This window comes from Oncorhynchus tshawytscha, linkage group LG14, assembly GCF_018296145.1.
Source record: "Oncorhynchus tshawytscha isolate Ot180627B linkage group LG14, Otsh_v2.0, whole genome shotgun sequence".
NCBI lineage: Eukaryota > Metazoa > Chordata > Actinopteri > Salmoniformes > Salmonidae > Oncorhynchus > Oncorhynchus tshawytscha.
In genome coordinates this window covers 48619572-48639433 of record NC_056442.1, presented here as the reverse complement: position 1 = coordinate 48639433, position 19862 = coordinate 48619572, and the positions used below count along the sequence as shown (strand labels likewise).

General features: G+C 42.8%; 3 protein-coding genes across 6 annotated transcripts; 1 reads left to right on the top strand and 2 right to left on the bottom strand.

The window, feature by feature from the left end:
- Nucleotides 1-672: 672 nt before the first annotated feature.
- alkbh8 (alkB homolog 8, tRNA methyltransferase) lies at nt 673-10008 on the bottom strand. 3 transcript variants are annotated; one of them, XM_042297604.1, is made up of 12 exons: nt 9579-10008; nt 9113-9344; nt 8863-8994; nt 7262-7357; nt 7044-7148; nt 6696-6766; nt 4769-4875; nt 3886-4046; nt 3521-3786; nt 1852-2025; nt 1295-1592; nt 673-1210 (listed from the first exon to the last, which is right to left on the bottom strand). In XM_042297604.1, the coding sequence occupies exons 1-12, from the start codon at nt 9711-9713 to the stop codon at nt 855-857; spliced, it is 2133 nt and encodes a 710-aa protein (XP_042153538.1). In that variant the 5' UTR covers nt 9714-10008; the 3' UTR covers nt 673-854. The 3 variants fall into 3 exon arrangements, with proteins under 3 accessions (XP_042153538.1, XP_042153536.1, XP_042153537.1); XM_042297602.1 differs by having other exon boundaries at nt 673-1592; nt 9579-10006; XM_042297603.1 differs by having other exon boundaries at nt 673-1592; nt 1876-2025; nt 9579-10004.
- Nucleotides 10009-15708: 5700 nt separating this feature from the next.
- Nucleotides 15709-17758, top strand: LOC121839198 (sarcolipin-like). 2 transcript variants are annotated; one of them, XM_042296619.1, is made up of 3 exons: nt 15709-15853; nt 16338-16434; nt 16944-17758. In XM_042296619.1, the coding sequence occupies exon 3, from the start codon at nt 17079-17081 to the stop codon at nt 17172-17174; it is 96 nt and encodes a 31-aa protein (XP_042152553.1). In that variant the 5' UTR covers nt 15709-15853; nt 16338-16434; nt 16944-17078; the 3' UTR covers nt 17175-17758. The 2 variants fall into 2 exon arrangements, with proteins under 2 accessions (XP_042152553.1, XP_042152552.1); XM_042296618.1 differs by lacking the exon at nt 16338-16434.
- A 510-nt stretch (nt 17759-18268) lies between these two features.
- Nucleotides 18269-19437, bottom strand: LOC121839197 (olfactory receptor 2AT4-like). The gene has a single exon (XM_042296617.1). The coding sequence runs from the start codon at nt 19277-19279 to the stop codon at nt 18269-18271; it is 1011 nt and encodes a 336-aa protein (XP_042152551.1). The 5' UTR covers nt 19280-19437.
- Nucleotides 19438-19862: the final 425 nt, after the last annotated feature.

Genomic DNA, 19862 nt, shown 5'->3' with positions numbered 1-19862 from the left:
ATTTAACTCCTCTGTTGGACCTTATCTCCTTAACATTTGTGTGTGTGAGTGTGTCCATCTCAGGTGTGGTCTAGAGAGCCAGACTCCCTTATAGCGCGTAGTCCTGAATACTGATACTCCGGCTGCTATTCAGCAGATAGGGAGGGATAGTGGTGGTGGGGGAGAGAAGCAGCAAGACAGGATGGAAAGGGAGGAGACAAAGAGGGAGAACAATGATAGAGGCAGTGTAGTGACCACAATGATCCCAGTTTACAGCAGAATGGAGAGACAGAGACCGATGGAAAGAGAGAGGAGCAGTCAGTTTATGAGCTGAACATTTTGGGCCCCTCTCTCTGATTGTCTGGTACCCCCCCCCCCCATTGAGATGAATTAGTCTGGCATTGGGAAGCAATGGTGGCAGCAACAGACCAACACACTGTAGTAACTATAGCAGACCTTACAGACCTCAGCTTGGCAATGAAGGGGACTTAAAGGAATAGTTTAACCCAAAACTAAAGTCTCCAGGCCACCAAAGTGGTCTTGAATCTAACGGAGGTATGAAAACTGAAGATTTTAAAGTGAACCATTCAGATGTTACGACACAAATCTTTCAAGGTTACCATTCAACACCCTGGGGCTTAAAACTAAGTACATGAAGTTGGAGTGAAGAAAATCAAGCAGGCATTTTCCTCATTCATTTGAAGGACATTTTGTTTTCCAATCTTTATTATTTACAATAAATCAGAGATAATAAAACAGTTAATTGGTTTGTATAATTGTCTCCATCTTTATCTGATGAAGCGAAAAGCTAATTTATTTCCGAATTCAATGTTTATCAGTTCAGGAGCACATTTACCTAAATGTGAAAGTGTGGTTTATCTGTCTCCAGTCTTCTTCAGTATGACACACCAGTTCCCCTGGTCGTGGTAGCTTCTCTGTATGGCCACCCCTCTAACCCTGACACACAGCTCCTCTAGCTCCCCCTTCTGGAACACATGGTAGTAGCGGTGAAACACTGGGCTGGGAGCGGGGGCCTGGGCTTCAGTGGGGGGGTCTAAAGTATTTTTGGAGCCCCCTCCCCTCCCCTGGTTACACCCTCCTCTCCCTCCACCCTTGAGGTGCCAGGGAACCAGAAGGTCCTGGGAGTTGAAGGCAGTGCGGTTGGTGTGAACGCTCAGTTTTGCTGGACTCTCTGTCTCACGGTGGACCTTGGTGCAGTCCGTGGCGATGCCTGAAAGATCCTGTGCTGTGTTGTGGGCGTCCGTGGCGATGCCTGAAAGATCCTGTGCTGTGTTGTGGGTGTCCGTGGCGATGCCTGAAAGATCCTGTGCTGTGTTGTGGGCGTCCGTGGCGATGCCTGAAAGATCCTGTGCTGTGTTGTGGGTGTCCGTGGCGATGCCTGAAAGATCCTGTGCTGTGTTGTGGGCGTCCGTGGCGGTGCCTGAAAGATCCTGTGCTGTGTTGTCGCCTGTAGGACCCTGTTGTCTGGTCTCTTTGAGATATTTGGACTTCTGCTTGTTATATTCCTGTTCCACAGCCCACACATAGATCAGCGCCCGTCCTCCAGGCCTCAGCAGTCGAACAAGTTCCTCAACCACAGCCTGCCTCCGCTTCTACACACAAACACATAAATAACTCAAACTACTACACTCGATTAAACATGAAATAAGATTTGTTTTAGTTCATGATGACCACTGACAGCTTGATAATGAAATAATCTCAATGTGAAATACAGAAATGATTAAATCAAGTTGAATTAAATCACTAAAAGGAAAGCATCTGTGTCGGTGTGTGTGTGACCTGAGTGGAGAGGTGGTGTATGACCTGTGTGGAGAGGTGGTGTATGACCTGTGTGGAGAGGTGGTGTATGACCTGTGTGGAGAGGTGGTGTATGACCTGTGTGGAGAGGTGGTGTATGACCGCAATAGAGATGCAGGCATCACAGGTGTCACTGCGTAGAGGTACATTGAGGGCATCTGACACAAAGGCCTGGAAGCCTCTTTCAGAGCAGATCTGGACCAGAGCACTGCTACGGTCACAGCCCACCTACACACAGGAAGGACATACAAACACACACAACTTTATCCACCCAGCCCACCTACACACAGGAAGGACATACAAACACACACAACTTTATCCACCCAGCCCACTTACACAGCAGGAAGGACATACAAACACACACAACTTTATCCACCCAGCCCACCTACACACAGGAAGGACATACAAACACACACAACTTTATCCACCCAGCCCACCTACACACAGGAAGGACATACAAACACACACAACTTTATCCACCCAGCCCACCTACACACAGGAAGGACATACAAACACACACAACTTTATCCACCCAGCCCACCTACAAATAAGAGATACAAGTACACACAACTTTATTAATCCATATAGCCCATACGCCGCAGAAGGTAGACTACTGGTTAGAGCGTTGGGCTAGTAACCGAAAGGTTGCTAGATCGAATCCCCGAGCTGACAAGGTACAAATCTGTCGTTCTCCCCCTGAACAAGGCAGTTAACCCACTGTTCCTAGGCCTTCATTGTAAATAAGAATTTGTTCTTAACTGACTTGCCGAGTTAAATAAAATAAAAAATAACACACATGCAACACTTGCATTTTAATCTAAACTTCCTGATTAGTAATTACTCCTTTTCCACAGTGTTCTGATTAAATAGTGAGAGGAATGAACACAGCTACTGATTATAAACCTCCTATATGAACCCAGCAAACCCCATTACTGGCCTGCCTTATCGAGAGAATCATTAACTTTCACATCCTCATCAAAGTCACCCAACTTATACCGCATAATGAAAATTATAGCCAGACTAGCCATCCGCAACAAGTCACAGCAGAGTAGGTGAGGAGAGAGCGAGGGAAATTGATAGCAGTAATAATCTTTTGAATAAAACTCTTGTTCAGGGGAGAAATGTAATTAAGCTTCATGAGTCATTTGCTCTAGCCTATAAGGAAGGGACTGGGGGAAGGCTGGAGGAGAATTTCACATATTCTGTTTTATCGTGCGCGAACACGCCACGAAATACACTCTCACTCTTACACAGAGACAGACACACAAAGGTCAACATTTGCATTCAATTCAAAGTAGTGAAGTTATCACTATTAGAATGGCTGAGGGGGGAGTAGAGTCTCTGCAGGTATCCTAATCCATTTTCACAAAAGTAGAGTAGCATTCACAAGGCTTCGCTATGCTGGGAACATCGTGTAGAGACTGTTTTGGAGTCTTTGAAAGCCTATATTGTATATCTAAAGCATAGTCTGAGTACCAAGATAAAGGAAAAAGTTTTGTTTTATACAAATAATAAATGTTTACAAAAATAGTGTAGTGTTTATAACGGTCTATTTTCTTCATCAGGCTTCACACAGCTGAGACGTGTAAAAACGTCAGAACACATGATAGGCTAATGGAAGAGTGAGAACAGAACAGTAGGGTCAATAAACAGGACACTCCCTTCCACAGATAGTGTTAAAAGATGGAAGTATTTATAAATTACCCTCACAGATCCCCCTTACCGCAATCACATCCGGGTTGACGCCCAGGTACTTTCCATTCCCACAGCCCACATCAGCGAGAATGCTTCCTGGTTCTAGGGAAGACAGGAAGTGACACACGCGTGGCCAGGGAGAGTGTCGAGTGCTGCTGAAGTGACAAGCGATCTCCTCGTACACGCGGTGCACAAACTCCGCCTCCAGACGGCAGGCGTCAGTCTGGCTGCGAGGGAGGAAGGGGGGCGAGGGAGGGGCAGGAGGCTGCTGGCTGTCACAGGCCGAGGGGTAACCTGCACAGAAGAGAGACCGGGACAAATGGGTCAGCACAGGTAAAGGTACACACAGAGACCCATCAATCCCATCTGCTTTGAACAAATAAAAGAGCTCACCACAGTCACATGGTGTGCGGCGCACCTTACGGAAGGTGAGAGAGGTCCTGGTGCCCCTCCTACTTAGGGTGAGGTTACTATGGTTACTGAGGTCAGAGGTCACTGCAGCAGGGGATTTTGGGTCACAGGCTGGCACCACATCAAACTTCCTGGGGGTTATCCTGGAAAACCACAGAAAACACTCATTTTACTGGAAAGTTCCCCCAAATGTTGGTTTCCTTACTCTGTCAGCAGTCAATATTCAAGGTAAGGACATCAATCCATGCTTTTGGTTTAGTGTCCATGGTACTGTTTACACATACTAACATTTTAGCATAATGTTCACATCCTCCATAAGTGACTGTTGAGCTTCATAATAGATTTGAGATACTCTGGATGTTTTGAACCCGAAGCGTGGATTGCTGTCATACCTGTCCCTAGACTGTTAATGGTGTAAGGAAACCAATGTCATTTTGTAATTTGGTTGAACTGTCCCTACACCCACTAGTCTCACCCTCTTCCTTTACCCCCACTCTCTCTCTCTCCATCTCTCTCTTACCCGTGTGTCCATAGGTATCAGCTCTCTCTCCCTCCCCATCTCTCTCTTACCCATGGGTCCACAGGTCTCAGCTCTCTCCCTCCCCATCTCTCTCTAACCCATGTGTTCATAGGTATCAGCTCTCTCTCCCTCCCCATCTCTCTCTTACCCGTGTGTCCATAGGTATCAGCTCTCTCTCCTTCCCATCTCTCTCTTACCCGTGTGTTCATAGGTATCAGCTCTCTCTCCCTCTCCATCTCTCTCTTACCAGTGGGTCCATAGGTATCAGCTCTCTCTCCATCCACATCTCTCTGTTACCCATGGGTCCATAGGTCTCAGCTCCCTCCCTCCCCATCTCTCTCTTACCCGTGTGTCCATAGGTATCTGCTCTCTCCCTTCATCACCAGGAGACTGCGCCGTGGCAACACTACGGCAACCGAGCGGCCTTCAGGATGACGAAAATCCATCACCGTCTGCAATGAGAGATAAATGGAACGAGAGGGAGACAGAGAGATGGAGAGAGAGAGAGAGAGACAGAGAGATGGAGAGAGAGATGGAGAGAGAGAGAGATGGCGAGAGAGAGAGACAGAGAGATGGCGAGAGAGAGAGAGAGTGACAGAGAGATGGCGAGAGAGAGAGAGAGAGAGAGTGACAGAGAGAGAGAGAGAGAGGGAGGATATAATGGAATTTCAGACACTGCTGAACCGGTGTGTTACAAAGCAGGAACAGATCACAACATTCTCCTCCATGAAATCACAGGCCTTACTGATATCTACATGCTCATACACACACGATCTGGGCTCTCTTCCTCCTCTCAGATCATCTGGGGAGTATCACCCCATCAACAGAACCACTCAGCTGTGACCAAATCAATCCAGAACCAGACAGCTTCTCTATGCTACAACCCCCAGCAATTATTCACACACACAAACACACAAAATGTTTACTGATTCATTACCTTTTCCTGACAACTTCCTGTTAAATGATTACTGCAGAGGAAACAAAGATATCCTCCAGTAGGTCTAACCTGTCAGTCCAGATAACCTACTGCACTACAACGTCAGAAATATTAACACATACCTACATGTACATACTACCTCTGTACAAGTAACAAGTCATTAAAGAGGAGCAGTGAAAAAGAACAGTATAAACAGGGGGTGTAGAAGCCTAACTATCGCTTACTATTCATTTCTACTGAACAAAGACATTGCCAACCACTCAAAACTGTCAACTAGAACATTACAACTTACAAAACAGAGACGTCCCATCATCACAAAGACATATTAAACACTCACTCAACACTGCCTACCACAGCTTCAGAGACAAGGATATGTTTTATATTATACCAAATTAACTATCAGTCAAGGCTGTCAACTTCTCTCCTATCAGTCTGGGCATAAAACTAATACTCTGTCTGTAATTGATCTTGTGTTGTAAGAGAGGCCGTTGCTAATGGCACCACTGCAGGAGCAGAGGAACAGAGGTTTTGATTTATTTAACCAGGCAAGTCAGTTAAGAACAAATTCTTATTTTAAATGATGGCCTAGGAACAGTGGGTTAACTGCCTTGTTCATGGGCAGAATGACAGATGTTTACCTTGTCAGCTCGGGGATTCGATCCAACAACCTTTCGGTTACTGGCCCAACGCTCTAACCACTAGGCTACATGCCACCCCAAAAAGATGAAGTGTCGCATCCTCACATCCTCTAACTCTAACTGTCGTATCTAAAGCAGCCCCCCTGTCAGCCTGTCACAGGAAAATCTGCCCCCTCCTGTCAACCAGTCATTTACTGACAGTGTCTGCCTTGTAGCTGTGACAGGGAACAACTTCACACAGACATATGGTATCTCTTCCTCCTTCCAACATCTGTCTTTGCATTTCTTTCATTAATTCACCAAAAAGAAGCAGTCTTCAAAGACACGCATCATTAACTCAGTCTATGAGACGGAACTCTCCACTCTAGTTTGTGTGTGTGTGTGTGTGTGTGTGTGTGTGTGTGTGTGTGTGTGTGTGTCTTGCGGGATCCTAAGTAGCATTGTGAGGGCCTCTCCGGCAAAGAAAGGTCTTAAGCATAACTAACCCTCCATTAGACTGCAAAACCTTTACACACACACACGTGCAAACTCACACTTCCCCATCCTCAATCCTTTAATTAGACTGCCACAGTAACACGCTCACAAAAACTCTGAAAAGCTTTTTCCACTGCCTTGAGAGAGAGACGGAGAGAAAGGGTGGGGGACAGAGTATAAACTTCATGTTCTGTGAGGACATTAAAACAGATTGAAGATGTACCTTAGCCCCCAGGCTTAGGGAGAGGATGAGGTCTTCAAAGGCAGAGTGAGTGTCCACATGAGGAGGAATACCTAACAGCAACACAAATAAACCATAAGCTCAATGGTATGCCTTTAAACACCAGCACTAACATGAGTTATCCAAACATCAACCAGTACAAAGGTCTATAAATTCCCTCTGAATAACTGACACAAGGATTGTGTTCATTTCCAGTTCCACACACTTCACAGTCTGATTCTACAGCTGCATTGATTCTACCTTCATTGTCCTCTGCGTTCTGACTGCAGAGCACGCTGCCCCTGTGTGGTCAAGGAGGGTACTACAGCTGCTGGATGAGATTAGACTCACCTTGTCCAGACTGGTACTGGTTCACAGTCAGCTGGTCTGGCATGACTTCTGTGTGTCTGTCCCTCACACACCTCTCCAGCACAGGGACACACACCTGGGGAAGACCTGGGAACAAGACCACAAACATCAATTTATAGCAAGGGAACCACTGAATATATTCCATATACAAACACCATACAATATTATGATGGTCATAGGGACTGACAAGACACACATACCTCCAGGTAACGGTTTGTCTTTGTCCACGTTGTTGTTGTCATAGCGAAACTCGTAACCAAAATGCTTCACTCTCCTGTGCTTCAGGACTTTCTGCACTGGAAGACAAACAACAATTATTAGCCAGTGACTGAAACCTGCACAGGCACTGACAGTTGGTTGATTGGTTGTTTGGGGACCTACATGGTGAATATGTAACATACAGTCTGGATTTTTTTGTTGTCATTTAGCAGATGAGCTTATCCAAAGAGACTTGTATGATCAATTAGGCTTAAGTGCCCTGCTCAAGGGCACAGACAGATTTTTCACCTAGTCGACTCAAACCAGCGACCTTTTTTTTCTTCCCCCACCTTTATTTAACCAGGTAGGCTAGTTGAGAACAAGTTCTCATTTGCAACTGCGACCTGGCCAAGATAAAGCATAGCAGTGTGAACAGACAACACAGAGTTACACATGGAGTAAACAATTAACAAGTCAATAACACAGTAGGAAAAAAAAAAGGGGAGTCTATATACATTGTGTGCAAAAGGCATGAGGAGGTAGGCGAATAATTACAATTTTGCAGATTAACACTGGAGTGATAAATGATCAGATGGTCATGTACAGGTAGAGATACTGGTGTGCAAAAGGGCAGAAAAGTAAATAAATAAAAACAGTATGGGGATGAGGTAGGTAAAAATGGGTGGGCTATTTGCCGATAGACTATGTACAGCTGCAGCGATCGGTTAGCTGCTCAGATAGCAGATGTTTGAAGTTGGTGAGGGAGATAAAAGTCTCCAACTTCAGCGATTTTTGCAATTCGTTCCAGTCACAGGCAGCAGAGAACTGGAATGAAAGGCGGCCAAATGAGGTGTTGGCTTTAGGGATGATCAGTGAGATACACCTGCTGGAGCGCGTGCTACGGATGGGTTACAGGCCCAACACTGTTAACTGCTAGGCTACCTGCTGTGTGACAGTGCTTCATTCTGGAAATGGTCCTCAAGTCCTATACAAGCCAGAATGTTGAATAAAATGTATATTTGAACTTACTATGCCAATTGTCCATGGTATTAGTCCTTCAGCTGCTCTAAATTTGAGACAAAATATCTACAGGAAAGTATTGTTTGCCTGACTTTTTAGAGCACCGGTACTGAAGTTTCTATTCCCTGGCACAGGCGCAAAACCATGTAAACACCCGGAAGACTTTGTTTAGTATGCATGGTTCGCATCTGTGTATTTCTGTCTTGTGCACGTGCCTCCAGTCATGAGCAAACATCTGTTTTAATTGCCACACACATAGACCCGTGTTTTGAAGTTGGTTGAATAATACTTTCCTGTGGATATTTTGTCTCAAATTTCAACCAGCTGAGGGACCAACACCACAGACAAATGGCAGAGTAAGTTTAAATACGATATTTTTCAACATTAGTGACAGATAAGGGACGTTTAGGATCGTTCTATATAAATGTGTGTGCATTGTCCACATAACCTGTAGACGTCACCACATTCTGTCACTAGTTGATTGGTTGACTGATTGATCAGAAGGAATAACACATATTTAAAATATCTGAACAGGGCCCATGTGTTGTGTCTGTGAAGGAGTGGTTTAAATCCGACTGCTCACCAGTGACATCCTCATCGTGGGACGTCCAGTCTATAGCATCCAGCAGGAGAGCCTCTTCCTCTGGAGACACAAACTCCTCAACCAGCACCAACCCTGGGGGGAGGTCCACACACCCCCACAACTCACTGTCCACTGCAAGGAGACAGACACAAACACAAGTTACTACAGGGAGCATCACACACACACATTTTTTTTTCTTCTTCAGATCTGACTTAGTCAACTATGGTGACCCCCACACACACCTATTTACCTGTGTTGACATAGCTCAGGTACAGTGTGACAATCTGGTCCCCACGCTGCAGCTGTCGTCCGTTGAGGGCGTGTCCTCTCTGGGCGCTGACCTCTGACCTGTAGGTCACTAGGGCGTAGGGTTTGTGTGGGGGCATAACCAGGATTTCCACCTCGCCGACCTCTCCCAGCACGTCCTGGAGCTGCTCACGGCTCACACCGTTACCTAGCCCACCATTAGCCACCACCAGGCTCTGCAGAGAAACATCAATGTAGCTAGCATTAAAGTCCTAGACCGTGTCTGTTATTTTCTCAAATAGCTACCTAGTCACATTGCACAGTATATAGCTATTGTATTCGTGTTCAGTCTACTTTATAAACGTACAGATGTGTTTTTGCTGTCAAGCAGCTAGCTACAGGTGCTAGCTTCAGTAGCTAACACGTAAACTAGCTTACTCTCCCCGCAAAACAAAGACTGCCGTTATTACCTTGGTGGGCTGTGATACTGTGCTTATACCCTCATGTTTCAGTAAAGTATGACTGGCTTTGATTTGCTTTCGGAGAAGTTTCTTCTCCTCTTTACTTCTCCTGACAGCTTTCACGTTTTCACAGCAGGACTCCATGGTGTAACTACTAAATAAGTCCCCACTGCTACACAGACCAGAGAAGTGTTTCCGGAATTACGTAAAATACATATCCAGGCGTTGTTGTAATATCTGGAATGCGTCAGCAAAACCTAGGCAAGAGGAATGCGCCTCATACAGTCGTGTTCCCCTAATCAGACTTTGCGAATGCATGCCAGATCTTACAACCCCTGGATAGGTATTTTGCGGATCAGGTAATCACTTCACATGCTACAGCGAGCTGGTGCTAGTCTTGCTAACACCAGTCTCACTCTAAATTCTTGATTTGTGTATGTGGGTAGCCTGTCAACCAGGGTATAATCTGTTGCTAGACTGCACAGTTGATGACATTGCACACAATCATTGGTTGATGCATGCAACGCCTGAGCAAGGGAACCAATCATAGGAATATGACGCCTAACTGCCCAGTTGATGACGTCACACGGAACCATTGGTTTTGTTTTGTATTCCCAGCGTGATTGGTCCCTGAGCCCATAGGAGATGATTTTGAAATGTAAAGACGTCCTTCCATTTTCTAATCTGTAAGAACGCAAAAGGGCTGAAACGCTTTGGTGTTACTTTTATCATCTTCCACTGTCCTCAAAGAGTTGCTGAATTTTCACTTCAGTTTGCTCCTCAATTCATTCACCTCGAAGAGCATGATAACGCCAGTGTTCCCTTCACATTATTCCAATTATTTATTTGTTTAATTTAAATTGATGCACTTACATTAAAGTTATTATTGGTACCAGGTCTACTGACTCAAATTGGACTACAGCTACTTGCATGTGTTTGATTTGTGAAGGATATTGAACTGGGCATGGTGAATCAGTCTTACCTAAGGCTTAATGTTGCGTTTGCAGGCGACTGCCGATTGACTGATCTTCAACGATCCTTGCGTCTTAAATAACTTACTCGTTATTATTTGTAGATCAGTCATTCTGTCTCAATTTCCCCATGATACATTATGGTTTTGAGATCCTTTTGTTGGTTAATTTCTTCAACACTTTGATGTTTGTAGAAATGTTAAAATAATGAATGAGACTATTAACACAATTGATATGGTCAGAAAAAATCCAAAGAAAAACCAACCAGAATTTTTATTTATTGAGATCCCATACTTGTTCAATGGAAAGCTATGGGACCTATGCAATTCCAGCTCCCAGATTGCAATTCCTATGGCTTCCACTAGATGTCAACAGTCTTTGTTCAAGGTTTCAGGCTTGTTTCTTCCAAAACGAGTATGAATTTAGAGTTTTGGTACAGGGAGTCACAGTTGGAAATCAGTCTGTGGGGGTGCGACGAAGAGGACGCGCACTTGCTAATTTTACTTTTCTTCTACTTTTCTATAACATATTTCGTTCTGTATGAAATATTATAGTTTATTTACATTTTAGGGTACCTGAGGATTAAATAGAAATGTAGTTTGACTTGTTTTAACAAAGTTTAGCGGTAATTTTTTGGATTCATTTGTCTGCATGTCGAATGAGTGGATTACTGAAATCGCTGGCGCCAACTAAACTGACTTTTTGGGAAATAAAGGTTTTTATCTAACAAAACGACCATGCATGTTGTAGCTGGGACCCTTGGCATTGCAAACAGAGGAAGATTTTCAAAAAGTGATTATTTAATGGCTATTTGTGATTTTATGAAGCCTGTGCTGCTTGAAAAATATGTTGATGTTGGGCGCCATCCTCAAACAATTGCATGGTATGCTTTCGCTGTAAAGCCTATTGTAAATCGGACAATGCAGTTAGATTAACAGGAGTTTAAGCTTTTAACCGATATAAGACACTTGTATGTTCATAAATGTTTAATATTTTGATTATTTATTTGAATTGCGCACCCTCCAATTTTATTGGATGTTGTCGACAGGTGTCCCGCTGACGGGACGCCTAGCGCTAAGACCTGAGAAAGGAAGTGGACATTTAGCCTATTCTGGGAACATTAACTTTAGGGAGGTTCTGATAACATTTTACTATGGTCCCTGAAAGTTTCCTGGGAGATTTTATTAATGTTCTGAGAATGGAAATTATAAGTTACTTAGATTTTTTTTGTATAACTTCTTTATTAAAACTTTCACTGAATGTCAAGACCTTTAACACTGCTTTCTTTTTTGAACACCAATAGGACACATGGAAATTAATTTCCTTAGGCATTAATCATGTAAACACATTTATTTTTTACTGTGACATGGCATCAGTGAGATTTGAATTTATAACCTTTGGTTCTCTATCTATGGAATTAGTCCACTTTGTCACCAGGATAGAGAGAGCCTGCTCTAATTGTTATGCATGCACAGCTGTTCATTTTAGTCTATTCAAACAGACCCCATTTCAAAGAAAACAATCACTCATTAATATCAGGTGTGGCCAATTAGTAGGCACTGGCCAACACACATGGACTCACTTAACAAGACAGAGGCTAGAGAGAGTTTGCTTTATCCTGAGAACAGAATGTATAAATAATATTCTTGGAACATTCTCTGAACTTTACTAAGGTTTTCTTGTGGCTTTTTATAGAATGTTTTCTTAATGTTCTCGGAACAATTAGAGAACATGACTTTAAATAGAACCGTTTGGAAACTTGTAGGAAACGTTATACTGAAGTACTGAAATTCCCACAGAAGGACGTTGTTTCTTAACGTTCTCTGAACTATTTAAGAACATTCCCAATGTCAAACCAGTTGGAAAACGTTCCTAGAACAAAATACAATTAAATGTAACCATGTTTGAACTTTTAGGATGCCTTCCGTTAAAGTAATCAAATATATATATATATATACATTTTTTTTTCTTAAATGTTCTGAGAATGTTCCAAAGCCAAGCGACTATCCTGCACCAGAATGTTGTGGGAAGGTTGCATGCAGAATAACTATAGCCATTAATACATGAATTTCTATAGCTCCCCCCCAAAATGTTACACTTGAGGAGTACCAATATGGCTGCGCGGTGCTTCAATACTGCTTCAATGCTTCAATAATCAGTCATCTAGGGTTTATACAAATCATTGTAATAAACATATTGTTCTCAAAATGTTATGTGCTAGCTGGAATGTTCCGTTAATATGGGGAGCAGGATATGGAAGGATCTTCCACTGTCCAGAATCATCACTGGACTGACTATTGGATTTAAAGTAACATGAGACATCATCTGGTCTCCAAATATAACAATAGCACAGGAGACTGGTCATAGATTGACTATTTTTAAGAGGTGAGTGAGGCCTATATTGTCTCTCTCTCTCACCGATTCACTGTTTGCATTCTCCCCCAATGAGTGTGTGTGTGTGAATGTGTGTGTTCGTGTGTGTATGAGGTCCACTTGGCTCTGCATCTCTGACAGCCACATATGGCTCTAAGAGGAGTCCAAAATAGAGAAAACAGAGATAACCCTCAAACTGTTGAGACATGGGGATGTCAACAGGCCCGACCACCATTCCATGTTGAGACATGGGGATGTCAACAGGCCCCGACCACCACTCCATGATGAGACATGGGGATGTCAGCAGGCCCCGACCACTATTCCAGGCATTCTGAAGGGGTCATGGGTGTGTAGTGTGCATAAGTATAAACAATATTAGGTCGCAACTCCAGTTTAGTGTGTGTGTGGTTTTATATTGCTACTGTTGCCCCAACTTGCTCTTTGAGGGATTAGGTCTGGGATGCTGTTGTTTGTGATACACTTGTAAAAGCTCTGAACTAAATTGGATTGATTTGGTAGGACACAAACAGTGTTACATAACCCAGCTGTTGTTTGGTTGGCCAGACTGTTTCCATAACAGAGGGTTCCCCCTGGCCAACACAGACATGTCTGTCTAATTAGCGAGATGGCTGAGGACAGCTGAGGGCTTTGTTATAACACACACACACACACACACACACACACACACACACACACACACACGTGGGGACCTAAAATGTATTTCCATAAATTATATTTAACCTTAACCTGTAACCCTAACCACTAATCCCTTACCCTAAACCTAGTTTTAACCCTAACCCTAAAACCCTTAACTTAAAATAGCCTTTGTCCTAGTGGGGATGTTGGAAATGTCCCCAATAGTGAGATTTTTGATTGATTTGATTTTTTACTATCCTTGTGGGAACTTTTGGGGATTTGAAGTCCCCACAAGGATAGACGAACCAACCCACACACACACACACACACACACACACACACACACAGCAGGCAGAAGGGGATTCTGTACTCATGGTTTTGAGGGGTTTATTTGAGTGCTGGAACTGTAGTGTATTCAGGTTTGTCACCTGGGAACCAACACCTGGTCAAAGTACAGTGTACACAATCAATAAGAATGTGTACAGACGCTAGTGTAATTATGTATGTTTTCCACCTGTCCAATAGCATCACTCCATGTTGATATTTCCCAGAACACTCCATCAGTGCTGTCTGTGGCGGCAGTGGGACACAGATGCAAGGCCTCCATAATTCCAGTAAGAGACAGTCCCCTGGATGATATTAATCCTCTTGGAATGCCTATGGAATCCTGGAATGAGAGCGGCTCGGAAAACTCTCTCAGCAGTCCTGCTGGGACCCCAGTGTGTGTGTGTTGTACATTTCACTGTACTTGTGCATGTGACAATAAAACTTGAACTTGAACTAAAGAGCAAATGTTCAACTTAATAAAAAACAGTTTTTCCCATCTCTAGCACTTGATAAAACATATTTTCTATAGTAAGTGCCTATTAAATGCCCAAAAAAGTAATAGGGTGGACCGTAACAGGGTTGAAAACTTTATCTTAAATCAGCCCGAAATCCCCCTGTGACAGGGGGAATGGAAGCTTGTTGTGTGCAACAGGAAGGGACAATTGAATACAAGCTTCACAATAAATAAAAAAATGTTAATACATCTCTAGCCTGTTTATCTATGGGTAACAGGGTTGACATAGTATACACGACCTGCTCAGTTTTCCACCACAAAACACCATAAAATGTTCATAAAGAGTAAAACCAGTTAATCTGGTTTTAAACTGCGATTTGACTATCAGATATTCAATGTGTCTTTTGATTTGTATTTTTAAGGAATCATTTCACCATGTTAAAATGAGAGTTTGGTTTATTTAACAGGGTTGATGTTAAAATGAGGGACAGGAGGGATAGGATTGGAATCAACATTAAATAATTCATCATCTTCAGAAATTACTTTTTTTAAAGCAAGTCTATTCATAGTAAAAATCAGATTTATTGAATTTCAATGTGGTCTATTTTAAAGGCTGCTTAATTTAATATAACAGGACTCCATAACCCAGCCTTGTATTGTGTGAGTTGAATCCATAAATGCCTATATTTCCTTTTAGTGCCCATGTGGCCCACTAAAAGGATACAGGGAGTCATATTGTGTGAGTTGAATCCATAACCCAGCCATTGGTTAATTGTGTGAGGTGAATAACCCAGCCTGAGTTGACTCCATAACCCAGCCATTGGGTTGAGTTGAATCCATAACCCAGCCATTGGTTAGTTGAATCCATAAGCCCCATAACCCAGCCATTGGTTATTGTGTGTGAATCCATAACCCAGAGTTGAATCCATAACCCAGCCATTGAATCCATAACCCAGCCATTGGTTATTGTGTGAGTTGAATCCATAACCCAGCCATTGGTTATTGTGTGAGTTGAATCCATAACCCAGCCATTGGTTATTGTGTGAGTTGACTCCATAACCCAGCCAAAACACAACATGCATATTTTCCTAGCACGCCTCATCTCTAATTCTTATAATTCAAAGAATGAGTATTGTATTTAGAACTACTGTAATCCAGCCCAGACAATGGGCTTTAAAAATAACACTTGTGTCCCCCATCCCCTGGGTCCTACCCTCATCAGCAGAGGAGGTGTGAGTGAGGGTCCGCATGTGGTTGCATGTCAGGTTCCATTGTCAGGCTCTTTAAAAATAAACTTGTGTCCCCCATCCCTGGGTCTCCACCTCTCAGAGGTTTCGGCTCCACCCCACGGCCCAAACATCCAGAAACTATATCTGAACCTTGGGCAGTCGATTGGCAGGAGGTTACTTTAGGGGTGGACCCTGGCCCTCAGGACTGTAGAAGACAGACGGACAACTCTGAAACACCGACCACAGGACTACAGAGGACCGTTGCCTGTCACACCCACCACCAGACCCAGCCAGGTAAATGCCCAATGGCTGACATTTTATACTGTCTAGATAGACACACTGTAGATATGGAAGTGTCTGTCAAGTTACTTACTCTTCTCTGCATCTGCAAATACAGAAAGGAATCTTGAATCTTTCCCTGGAGGCAGAACTGAATGATTTCCACTACATGGGCCAGATGCGTAGTCAATATTTTGGGCTTTACTTCAGTTTAGGGTTAGACATTAGGGTTAGCTGTGTTGTTGAGGTTAGTGTTATTGTTAATCTAGCTCCCACAGTCTCATGTCAGAATTAGATGTTCATCCATGTTTCTCAAACATCACATTTCGAAGTTGTTCCAAATTTCACATTTCAAAGTGATAAAGGTTAAATTTGGACATTAACTCCAAGTGTTTTCAGTTTGGGTTAAATTTAGGCATTAACTCCAAATTATTAAGGTTTGGGATAGGCTTACTTTTTTTTTTTTTTTTTTTAAATCAAAAACAACTTTCTATTGCAGGATTCAAACTTGCAACCTTTGGATTAGAGGCAGATCCTTACACCCATTTGCCATCCCCCATCTACAACACCAGAGCAAAACCGAAACCTACTAGAAGGTAACAGCGCTCACTGTTGCCCCTAGTGGATGACATCTCCCGTTGTCCTCAGACAACATGGATGGATGTAGAATACTGACTTGTATCACAGATGACCTGGCTGTAAGGTTCGGGTTAGGTTTAAAATCAGATGTTATGACTTTGTGCCTATGCCACCTAGTGACCATTCTGCAGAGCTGCCTTCGAGGCAAGATTCCTGACAATAAATGCCAACCTACTACAGAAAGGGTAGGAGCTAGAGGAAGTAGCAAGGTAGGGACAGACTGGTCATAGGGCAATTCTGGCAAAAATGTCAAATGGGCTGGTTCACCTTAAGCCTAGTGGGCTTGTCTAAACTCTAAGTTTGGCACAAAATTATCATTATTCAGCTAATAATGGGGGCCTCGAGATAGAATGGGGTAAATGCAGGTAAATCTGGTTCCAGTCTGTCCCTGGAGTAAGGTGTTGTTTTGGGATACAGTTTTAATTTGTCACCAGAAAATTCAAGGTCAACATCTTCCCCCTTTCAGATTACACCTTCAGAGACTTTTGCCTCCCTGACAGAGTGACCTGCCCTCCCAAGCAAGGTGTGAGGACCCTCATCCTTCCTGTCTCCACACATTCCCATTCTTCTTCTCCTCTGCTGCCGCACCTCTCAGGGCAGAATGGACCGGTCTGTGCAGGAGCTGTTTCTGAACTTCACAGTAGTCTTGATCACTGTGCTGCTCATGTGGATCCTAGTCAAGACCTACCAGGCCTGAACCACCAGGGGACAGATACAGGGGGAGAGAGATGAAGGGCTGAGAAATGGTGGAACTGGGTGGTACATTTCAATCCAGTTACTGCAGTTGCAAACAATCTTGAAAGCTTACTGGGCGACAGGTAGCCTAGTGGTTAGAGAAGTGGGCCAGCAGCCCGGGTTGCTGGCATCATCCTAGATGCCATTGCCTGCTGTTGTGTCCTTGAGCGAGGCACTTGACCCCCTACAATTTCTCTGCAGCTGATCCATGCGTCTGACCTATTGCTTCCAGTCCCTCGTCTGTGTTTGTCTCAGGGGTTTGGGGTGTGAGCATAAAGACACATTTCCATTAACGGACAATATAGCGAACGGACAATAAAATACAATACATCTTATATTATCTTAACTCTGAAACATAGCAGTTGCACATGGTCCCTGAGAAATGAAGTGAATACAAGACATTGAAAGGTATAGATATACCTTCACTGCTTCAGCTGTCTGCTATGAAAGACATGCAGTTCCTCACTCCTGCCTCTTAGAGGGACTGTAGTGTTAGAGATGAGTTGGCAAGCATTCTGTTTACACGCTCTACAATAAAAAGAACTGTTATTGTACCCAAAATGTTTCTCTTGTTTGATGCATCCAACATTATGTTTTAAATAATACATGTGCACCCAAACCATGAAAGTAGGCAGAGCACACACCCTACCTACATTCTTTGAAAATGTAGGAGAACCTCTTTTTGGTTCCAGATAGAACTCTTTTGGGTTCCACGTAGAACCATTTTGGAGTCCGTTTAGAACCCTCTGTGGAAAGGGTCTTACATGGAACTCAAAGAACTCAAAGGTTCTTCAAAGAATAATCCTATGGGGATAGTCAAATAATTATTTTAGGTTCTAGACAGTGTAGAGAACTTCACCTGGACTACCTGTTGATTGTGTGATGATGAAACAATAACAAACAAGCTGTTTGTTTTGGAAGCTGAACCCCTTGTCTTTTTACTCAGTTAGGCCATGGAAATCAGCAATGCAACACTTATAAAGCACACATGTACAAATATACAGTATAGTATTTTTATTTGATTGAACAAAAATAATTTATTAGTCCTATGCGCTCTTATTGAACGTGCACTTGTATTCGTCTAAATCGCTTGATCATTATCTGTTTTATTTCATCAGTTCTTAGACAGTATATCAGTGGATTGATCATGGGAGGGAGCAGGCTATACAACATGATAACAACAATACGTAAATCAGTGCTGAATCTAATGCCGATATTACTGGCCAGATAAATAAAACACCTGGGGAGAAAATACAGGGCAATGATGATCAGCTGACCACTGCAGGTAGAAAGGGTTTTGAGGCGGCCTTGGGAGCTCGCAATCTGAACAACTGCCACAATAATAGAGCAATATGAGAATATAATAAAAGCAAGAGGTCCCAGTAATACCACCATTGCTAAAACAAAAGCAGGAAAACTATAAGGAACCCTATCAGTGCATGCAAGCGTTGTTATAGCGATATGATCACAGTAGCACTGCATGATTTTGTTTGAGTCACAGTAAGGAAGAGGATAGGCCCTAATTACCATTGAAAGAGAGGGAAGGTGTGCAAGCACCCACGCAGTGACATTGAGTATATGAATAGTGGAGTTGTTGATAATCATGGGGTATCTGAGCGGGAAACAGATTGACACGTATCGGTCTAAAGCCATTATCAATAGGAGAAGGCTAGTTACGGATCCAAAATAGTGAACTAAGTACATTTGCAAAAAACAACCAAAGAAAGAAATTGCTCCTGCCTGAAACCAATATCTGGCAATAATCTTTGGTAAAGTGGTGGTGCTGAATAGCACGTCAGACACAACCAGATTCAAAATGATAAAATACATGGGTTTATGGAGAACGTTATGAGTTGCAAACAAGATAATAACAACAACATTTCCTATTAAAATGCAGCAATAGACGAGGAATAATACAGTTGAGGCAAGACCGTAGAACTCTGGCTGAAGTCCAGGGAACCCAACGATGACAAACTCTGTCACAAAGCTGTGATTCCTCACTGACATGGTGATGTGTTCTCTTAGAACCAACACTGGAAAGTAATTAACATTTATGTTATAGTACATTATCCATCATTGCAACCTAGAGCAGCCTAAAAGTTTTTATCAGGTTTTTGTCAAATCAAATGTAACATTGTTCATGATACTGCAGTGTCAAATCCTAAATTGACATATGCATATGTGACTGTCATGTAAATCATGCATATTGTCAGAAGAAGATTTTAACAAAGAAATGTTATGATTGCAGATTTCATGTTGGGATTTGGCCCATTGTGCATTTACCAATAATTATTTCAGCTCACAGACAGAAATGTTTTGCAATGCCAACAATTATAATATATATGTATATTTTTAGTTTGTAGATAACCATCAGTAAACCTTTGAAAATGATAATGTATAATTTGTTTGTTGATATGATTAATTACATGTGAATGTATTGCCTAACATAATGTTTAACCAGGACCTTTAAAGCTATATTAATCATGAACAACAGGCCTTATGCATGGATTTACTAAATGTAGGAGGAAACAAACAAAGCAATAATATGTGTAAGAAGTTTAAAAGCAGACATTCATATAAGGTGTTGGCAAATCAAATGAGAAACGAAGTACCTTTATCACTCATCATCCATGTTCTCAGTTTGATACAC